Source organism: Pollachius pollachius, assembly GCF_949987615.1.
Source record: "Pollachius pollachius genome assembly, chromosome: 11".
NCBI classification, from domain to species: domain Eukaryota; kingdom Metazoa; phylum Chordata; class Actinopteri; order Gadiformes; family Gadidae; genus Pollachius; species Pollachius pollachius.
The window spans coordinates 15,003,208-15,012,524 of NC_136944.1; the positions used below are offsets into that span (position 1 = coordinate 15,003,208).

The 9,317-nt window shown below is 46.2% G+C and overlaps 1 protein-coding gene across 1 annotated transcript; it reads left to right on the forward strand.

Annotated features, from left to right (window-relative positions):
• Nucleotides 1-3,438: 3,438 nt before the first annotated feature.
• wnt9b (wingless-type MMTV integration site family, member 9B) lies at nucleotides 3,439-8,789 on the forward strand. Its single transcript, XM_079745707.1, has 4 exons — nucleotides 3,439-3,555; nucleotides 4,016-4,272; nucleotides 5,375-5,640; nucleotides 7,866-8,789. Exons 1-4 carry the CDS (start codon nucleotides 3,470-3,472, stop codon nucleotides 8,400-8,402), a joined length of 1,146 nt encoding a protein of 381 aa, XP_079601833.1. The 5' UTR covers nucleotides 3,439-3,469; the 3' UTR covers nucleotides 8,403-8,789.
• The last annotated feature ends 528 nt before the right edge of the window (nucleotides 8,790-9,317 follow it).

Here is a 9,317-nt window from a genome sequence, read left to right on the forward strand (position 1 = left end):
TAACATGAACACCATTAGAAAATGATTACCATACCATTAGTCAACCTTTAATGACCTTTTAGAATTCTTATTACGGCATTAATTAATGTACCCTTGTAAGGCGTTAAATCAGACATATGCCTCGACTCAGTACTGCTAATCAAGGTGTGGGGCCTGCTATATATATTGCCTACAGATCTCGCCATTCACTAAATGACACAGGGGCATTTTCTGCCACCATGGCATGAACCAACACAATATGTTCTTCAAGATCACATTGGCATCGAAGCAAACACTGCCAAGGCTGCTATGCGTATAATGGCATCGGTTTACTGTATCTGAGCCCATATCGAAGGCCAGTCCTCATCCTCTGTTCTCCCCTTCTCTCCCTGTCCATGTCTGCCCAGCCGTTCTCTATAAATAAATAAGGTGCTGTTTCCAAGGTTACATCTCCACAGAGGATTGGCCACCTGAAATCAGGCTTCAGGGAACGTTCTGTAGGGGTGACCGCGTTGGTCTGCCTGGCACAGCAGGGTGGCCCCTTGGTATTGAAAAACCTTTCTACTGTTTTACCACCACCGCAACCACCACTGCTGATGTAATAATCACCACACCCCCTGCTACATCACCATCATTATTTCTCCTGTGTCCCTGGAAGTCATGGCGGCGCATGCCAAATGAGAGAGCCAATCTCCATTTTCATAAATAATTCTGCCATCCTGGAACTGGTATCTGTGAAGCCGGAAATGCACAGTTTTCAATTTGAGGAAAGGTGTGTGTTGTATATGTGTGGATTTTTTTTTTTTTTTTTAACCAGCCTGCAGGTCAATTTGGAAAACACATTGGCGCACTCTAGTGGTTAGAAACACAACGGATATCTGGTAGCTGTAAAAATTATAGTTGGCTGCAGTTTATTCAATGAACTCTCAGAGCAAGTCGATATCGCTAGCCATTGTATGACATTAATAAAGAAGGCTTTTAACATAACACTTTTAACATACAACTTACTGCAGTTGTATAAATCATTGTTGTAAGTCGATACAAATATTGCAATATTGCAAAAATGACCTGCTTAAAACAGTAATGACCTATTTAAATCTTTACAATTAGTCCAGCAACTCCTTCATTATCATATTCTGTCTCCAATGACTGACTTTATCCGTGGGTGTGGAGCTAGGAGCAGATAGCATCTTCCTTCAGCTTATGGACTACGCTGCAGAAAAGTTCACAGGAGATCAAGTAGGTAAGTACTTAACAGAGTGCAACACTGCAAAAATCACCTGGGTAGGAACGAGGAGGCCTAATATTCATGAAGGTAATTGTCCGCCATATCCTGTGGCGCACTCCCATACAACAATATACAAATGTGAACGTGATTGATAATATAATAATATGTTGTCAACAACTGCTACATTTTGTTATTACTTTTTTGCAATTCCCAATGGTGCATGGGACTTCTTTTTTGTTTAATGGTGATTTCATTGCAATTAAAGGTAATCTTGGATGTAGGCCGAAACTATTGTTAGCCAAATTGTTCAACCTTGTTGAAATATGGTACCATTGTTTCCATGACACCCAGGAAGAGTGGTGAAAATGGGCCCATGTTAATGCATACTGAAAGGTAAAAGTGGTCTTAAGTAAGGTCGATGGTGGAGTGTTGCATCAATTCTGCTGACTCAGCAAAATCTCAAAGCATCCTAGCAACCACACAGAACATCCAAGCAACCACGCAGGGCACCCTAGCAACCGCCTCGTAACATGCTAGCAACCACCCAGAAAACCCTAGCAACCACCTTTTCTTATCAATCAACCAATCAGGCGCTGGCAAAAATGATGACGACTCGGGCATCATAGGGTATTGAATGCAGACGCAAAAGGCTGTGTTCTATATCATTCAATTCACAAAGTAACTACACGTAGAATTTGTATCTAATTTAACTTATTCAGCAGACTTTAAGAGGTTATGTGAAGATGTTTCTATTGTTTCGTTGTTTTCTTTGTTGTAAGCTTTTTTTTTGTCTTGGTGTCTTGGCCAGGTCTCTCTTTGAAAAGAGGCATTAAATATGAATGAGACTCTACCTGGTTCAAATAAGGTTTAAGAAAATAGTCTGTGTCTGAGTTTGGGTCTGAATTCGGATTCATTACAACAACAAACCCTAAGACCTCCAGTGCTGAGGATTCTCGTCGTTTCTCCATCTTCAGGATGGATGGCTTATGTCCTTATGCTGTCTGCTGTCTGCTCCAGCAGAGACTGAGGGCCCCCTATGTCTCATTATTCCATGGCCGGGGGAGGCTTACAGCCATATCTTCTGACAGATGGGCAGTGATTATAGAAATGCCACTGGTGGAATTAAGGCGTGTGGTATAAGATAATGTTGTTGTTATTGCTGTCATCTTCGTACAACTTTAATTTCCACTTACCAAGAAAATATATTACATATTGTAATGTTGATATATAATGTTTATCATATGAACAACTACATTGCATTTTGGGGTGTACTTTAAGATGGTAATAGAGTAGCAGAGTATTACCAATGGTTTGGATTGTGGGGACAATTTGCGTACTGATCATTCACAATACACAAGAAAGTACCACAGCTGCCAAATGACACTCCTCAACTTAAATAACATCAGCGATGAGGGAAGACAAGAAAAGCAAAGTCTCAAGTATGCGGGCAGTTTGACTGCAAAAAAGCATTTTCACCAGCAGGTGTCACCCACATCCATATCAGTGATTCTGCGATTGCCAAGCAACGGGGAACACTCTGGACATAGGGGTACAATCAGAGCTTGAATACAGATATATATAATAATATATTATTATAGATAATATATATTAAAAATAATATTATATAATATGTATTAATCAAGCAACATTGTGGTTTTATAGTTAGTGTTCAACATGCACAGGAGTTATGTACACCTTGAAATTGCATACAAGTTGAGTAAGATTAGAAGTCAGCCCAGTGCCGATGATCAGAATGACCCACCATTAAAATGATAATTATCTGAATTATCTCGACACTATTTGCTGTTTGCGGTTATGCATATGGCGCTCGTTTCATGCAGCATTTCCCCGTGATGGTGAAACGTGAAACGTTACGTGAAAATGATATTCTCTGTGTATGTTAATACCAGTCAACCATCCACCTTGCTTCAAAAAACCCTCATAGAGTTTGAACGCGCTGCGCAACTACAACTTAAATGTATAGTCAGCAAGTCAATAACCTATCTGGATTTTAATTGTCAAAGGTAAAAAAAAGTTACTTTATCAACTTGGGTGGCGAGGAAATGGGAGGGACGTGCCGCTAATGGAGGAATCCAATGAGCGCGCGGCAAAGGTAATGCGTTTCTACAAGGACCTTGCCTCCCCTCGCGAACGCAGTGGATTGAAAGACAGTGTGGCCACTTAAAGAGGTGCGCCGATCGGACGGCACTAACTTTCTCCGTGCAGAATCAGCGAGATGAAGAGCAGCACCATTCCGACATCATGTGCTCGAGGCTCCCCAGGACCGCCTGCATCTTACGCCTTATTGCGCTCTGCATCATATTCTCGCACACCGCAGCTTATTTCGGGTTAGTCAAATGTATTAACCGTTTAAACTTCTTGAAATACTTGCATTCAATAGAGTGTGTGGAAAGGATATTGGCGGTAAGACAGTGAGGGTAGGCATAAAGCTACACATTACGCACGCGTAATTACGCACAACCTGCAAGGCTACAGCAGCCTATAATCGATTGTGGCCTCAGTGTGGTAATATATTTTGCTGATGCATTGTTATACTTCAATCTTCATCAGTGAAAATATGAAAACTAAGGCTAATTGAGGCTATGTGTAGGTTGCTTTGCCCTTACATATTGACATTACTCAATATCATCCCTGCAGACTGTCTATTTTTTGTTTGCCCATTTTTACCTGGAAAAATAAGTGCATGTCCCGATTGTTTTCTTATGATTGTCGGCTTATAGAAAAATGGCTGCATCTATTTATTAATTGAACTAAAATTGAACTACTTAAACCCTTCTTCTGCATAAGCCTGACAGGTCGAGAACCTTTGGTATTTTTACCTGGCCCGTTCTCCAACGAGCCTTCCGGTTCGGGTAAAGCGCACCTGAAGCAATGCGAGCAGATGACGCTGACCCGACGGCAGAAGAGACTGTGCAGAAGAGAGCCGGGCTTGGCGGAGACCCTGCGGGAGTCGGTGCGCCTCAGCCTCATGGAGTGTCGCTACCAGTTCCGGAACGAGCGCTGGAACTGCAGCATGGACGGGCGGGGAAGTCTTCTGAAAAGAGGTAAGATATTATCTATAGGTTATAATAGGTTATAATATAATATTTAATATATAACTAGTAGGCCTACTCATCATTTTTAGGCCCAAATATCCACTAAGAGAATAATATAATATGGAAATGGAACGGATTTGAAATAAAATGGATTTGCAAGTTGACTTGCAAATCCGTGTTAGGCCTATGTAAATTACAGATCATGATTTGGATATTTGATAAGGCTATTTAAATTAAAATCCATTAGAGAAAATACCGTCCCTCTACGCGCAAGGTCTGAATTGGAGGCCTGCATTTGTTTCAAAAGCAAGTGATAAGCAACACATTGTATTGATAAATACCCTACTTTAAAATATGACCTTAGCACGCTCATCCATACGTTTAATTATATAAGCAAAGGGACAATAAAATAAAAAAGCCAATATTTTGTTTTCGGTATTTTTTACGTATGTATGGTTATCAGCGCGGGGGCAGAACACGTGCAGTTCAGCACGGATCTATCAACGGCCTCGAGCGCCAAGAGTCCCAGCGCTGTAGCGCGCGAGCCCTCGTGGTTATTTATATCTCGGAAAAGCGCGCCCATCCCCAGAGGAAAAGGGCGGCGTGATTATCCACTTTCATCTGGGAAAAATCCTTAGCTAGCCAAAATAATAATTAATAGGATCAAAATATACTCCGTCGATGGCGCTGGAGTTAGCAAATCGTCTCGTGTCATCTAAATGCTGGAGGAGGGGAGAACAAGTAGGCATTACATAATACATTTTACAGTTGGTGTAAACAACTGGTGAGGACTAGTTGAGTGAAGAAGCACTCACTGTAAATAAGAACTTTTTCTTAATGATCTGCCTGGTTAAAGAAAGGTAAAATAAATAAAATAAGTGGAGTAATGCTTTGTATGCTACTGGGATTAGGCTACTAGCTAGCATTTTGTTTAATGCCTTTGAATTAAAATGCAATTAATGCATAGGCCTACAACGAATCAGTCACATTGGCGACTTGTGTTGCATACATTCGACCATTGTTATTGGACTTTAAGTTCCCTTCAAGTCTTGCATTTTTCAAGTCCAACAAAAATTCAAATTCATCAGTGTTGCTTTCAATTTACCTTCAGGTTTTAAGGAGACCGCGTTTCTGCTGGCCGTTTCCTCGGCTGCGTTGTCGCACGCGCTGGCCAAAGCCTGCAGCTCGGGCAGGATGGAGCGGTGCACGTGCGACGACTCCCCCGGTCTGCAGCACCGGGAAGCGTGGCAGTGGGGGGTCTGCGGGGACAACCTGAAATACAGCACCAAGTTCCTCAAGAAGTTCCTGGGGCAGAAGAGGGTCAGCAAGGACCTCAGGGCACAGATTGACGCCCACAACATCAACATCGGAATCCGGGTAAGAGCTTGAAGGCCACCCGCAACACAACACATACACAAACACGGGCTAAAAACACACACATGGACAGACAAACGCATGGACGCACATATGCACTCAAACACTAAAGAACACACACTCACACGCACACACATGCGCCTACACACCAATACATGAGGAAACACCCCCCCCCCAAACACACACACACACACACACACACACACAGTTAGAAAAGCCTCTGACTAATAAGGCCTATGTGAATCTGTAAATAAGTGCTATTTACTATTTAGCAGACACGTCAGCCATCGTAAATCAACGTCTGCGGCAGCGTCCTCCCGTCGTACAATAATAATTCAGTTTGATTACGTTCCTAACCCAAGGCGTCACGAGAAAAAACCTTCGAGTCCCATTCTACCCAATTAGTCTACTCTACAATTAGTCTACGGTTATACCTGGCTTTCCTGCCCCCTGACGCCTGACTTCAACACCAGAGGCTGCAGGCTCAAACCACCCACCTATCCCCTCCTATCCCCCCCCCCCCACTCCATGGTTGGCCTTGGTGGATCCAGGGAGAGAGAGAGAGCGACAGAGAGAGCAAGAGGGAGGGGAGGAAATGGGTGAGGCAGCGTAGCAGGGAGACAAGATGGCTGTGGACAGCTTGGAGCCAGGTGTTCCCAGACATGATAAAGCTTGCTGTGCGGGCACATGGTTAAAATTAAAGGTATGGCGCTTGAGAGACAGGGAGAAAGACAGATAGACAGACAGACAGACAGACAGACAGACAGACAGAGAGAGCGAGAGAGCGAGAGGGAGATTGAAACTGTGTTCTATTTTTTAATATAAGAAGCAGCTTGTTTTTTTCCTTCTTCCTCTTTGTCCCAGCACTGGATCAGTGTGCGCTCTTCATAAATCCACTTAATGTGTATAAAACCACCGCTGTGCAGCTCAGAAAAATATCAGGGCCCCTGGGCGAGAGACCCTATTACCTTTGTCTCTTACAGCTCAGGTAGGTCATAGTCTGGGGAGGAGGCGGGGGGAGGGGGGGAGAAAAACAACAACAGGATGAGCTAAAAGACATCTATCTTATCTGGGCTCAGTGTTTTCCTGGCCTGACATCTTGTTGTGGCCCCCAGAAGAGACCAGGGGCCGTTAACAAAACAAGAGAAGGTTGCTTCCCCCTCCTCCATCCCTCAGCGTTGGTACTCCAAAGCCCCAGGGCATCATACCTGGAAAGGGTGGAACTGTGCTGATCCCCCACCCCCACCCCCCAGCCCTTCTCCTCCCCTCACCGGAGCCCTATGACCTGTCTCTGGCCCCCACCGAGGCGGCCCACACCGCCTCGGTGGTTTCTGTCCCGTCATGTGGTTGAAACCTCCCCACTGGCCAATGTGCTGTTCAACCCAAACCAGGGGAGGGAAGGAAGAGGGCAGTGGTGCCAAACCTGGTCACTGGTGTCTGCCAAATATGGTGTTCTCTCTGTCCTGAAAGAAGAATTCTTATCAATGTTTTCCATGAGCAGACATGCAGGGAGCAAAAGAGGGTGGGAAGATTCCGCTGTCTGTCTGTGTGTCTGTTTGTCACCCCCATGCCTGAGGCCAGTTAGGCTAGGACGGCTGTGGAGGCAGCAGACAGAGCTAGTTGCAACACACTCAAAAAAGAAGAAGGAATCTGCGTGAGTGATGGCCTCGCTCAAATGAAATACTGCTTTCTCTTCCGAGCCATCGTACTCTTCACCACCAGCCCCCCGACCCCACCCCGATCCATTATGTCAAACCGTTTACACTGATCTCAGCTAAAGGCTCAATAACTGCAGAGCATCCAATGCTACCTCCCCTCCCCTCCACCTTTACCTGAGAGACATGACCCCCCCAAACCCCTCTCCCGCCCCCTCAGGAAACAGCTTTTTTTTCTTTCCTAGATGGGCTCGGGAGATAAGACAGACGGGCAATGAATCAGTCTGAGGAAAACTGACATCTCTTCCCCCTCTCCCACACCTTCTCCACCCTTCTCCTCCACCTCCTTCTTCTCCACCTCCACCTCTTCTGACTTCGCCCCCCACCATCTCCTCCTCCCCCACCCCCCTCTGCCTCCATCCCCTACCCTCCACATGATCACACCTCCTTCTTCCTCTCCGCCTTCTCCTCTTCCTCCTTCTCCTTCACTCTTTGCACAACCCCCAACGTCATCTCTTCTGCCTTCTCCTCCACCTCCTCCTCTTCCTCCGCCTTCCTTCCCCCCCAAAACAGGCGGTGAAGAGCGGCCTGAAGACCACCTGCAAGTGCCACGGCGTGTCGGGGTCCTGCGCCGTGCGCACCTGCTGGAAGCAGCTGTCGCCCTTCCACGACACCGGCCGCCTGCTCAAGTTCCGCTACGACACCGCCGTGCGCGTGCTCAGCGTCACCAACGCCGCCACCGGCGACAGCGAGCTGGCGGGGCCACGGAAGGGCAGCGGTAGCAGTGGCGGCGGCGGCGGTAGTAGCGGAGGAGCTGGTGTTAGCGGCGGCGGCGGCGGGGGGGGCGGCCCAAGCAACCCCCGGCCCACGGACCTGGCGTTCCTGGAGGAATCGCCCAGCTTCTGCAGGGCGTCGCGCTACTCTCCGGGCACGGGCGGCCGCGGCTGCGCGAAGGACACCAGCTGCCACAACCTGTGCTGCGGCCGGGGTTACAACACGGCCGTGCGGCTCACCTCGCTGTCCTGCAACTGCCAGGTGCGCTGGTGCTGCCACGTGGAGTGCCAGACGTGCGTGCGGGAGGAGGAGGTGTACACCTGCAGGAAGGCCTGAGAAACAAACGGCAGGGGAGAGTTATCGGCTGATAGGATGCCCCACACATGGGGAGGGATGTTATGACTTGCAGAGCCCGGCGGACGCGTGAGAGTTTTCTGCCTTGGCCGCGCCGCGTAAAACAAACTCAATCACAACCAACCCCGAAACAAAACACAACACAACGTTTCACAACAATGTTTTTTATGTGATTTCTCCAATCATGGTTTCAAATTATTGTCCACCTTGTTTCCACCTGATCTTGCCGACATGCCTGAACACATTTGATGTAACATAGAGGGGATTTCCATTATGAGCGTTATATTACAGATAAGGCTATCGTATTTGCAGCGCTGACGCGTAGAATCGCAGTGATGTAGTATTACTTGGCTGCCGTTTGATATTCCTCATTCTAATGTCGTAGTTTCTGCGGTATGGATTGTTTTCTCAAACCTCTTTTGCTATTTTGAATCGCGCTGGATGCACTGAAAAAGTCACACATATGGGATGGAGGGGGAGGTAGACTGCCCTCTGGGTGGAGCTTGTAAACATCACTGGTACTGGACTTGACTGGATTAGTAACTTTCTAGGACGACCTGAAAGGGATTTTGTAATGGCGTGGTTCTGTCCATTTGACTATTTATTATGCCACTCATGGCATCTGTCTATCTGCTGCTTTGTATTTTTTCAAGTCGTTTTTTTTTTTATATTCAAGAATGTTGCCAGGTAGAAAAGAAACAAGGTCCTTATTAAGGCATCTGGCACCTGTCCGCGGCCTGTGGTTTCAACCTTGGAACAGTTTTTATGAGGGCTTGTTTATTAGAGGTGAAACGAAAAAATAAAGCACTTATCATGGTATGCATCATTCGGATGCCATGCAAGGTTAAATGTATATAATTAAATTCCAGAATTTAGGAACAAAGTACTTCACGTCTA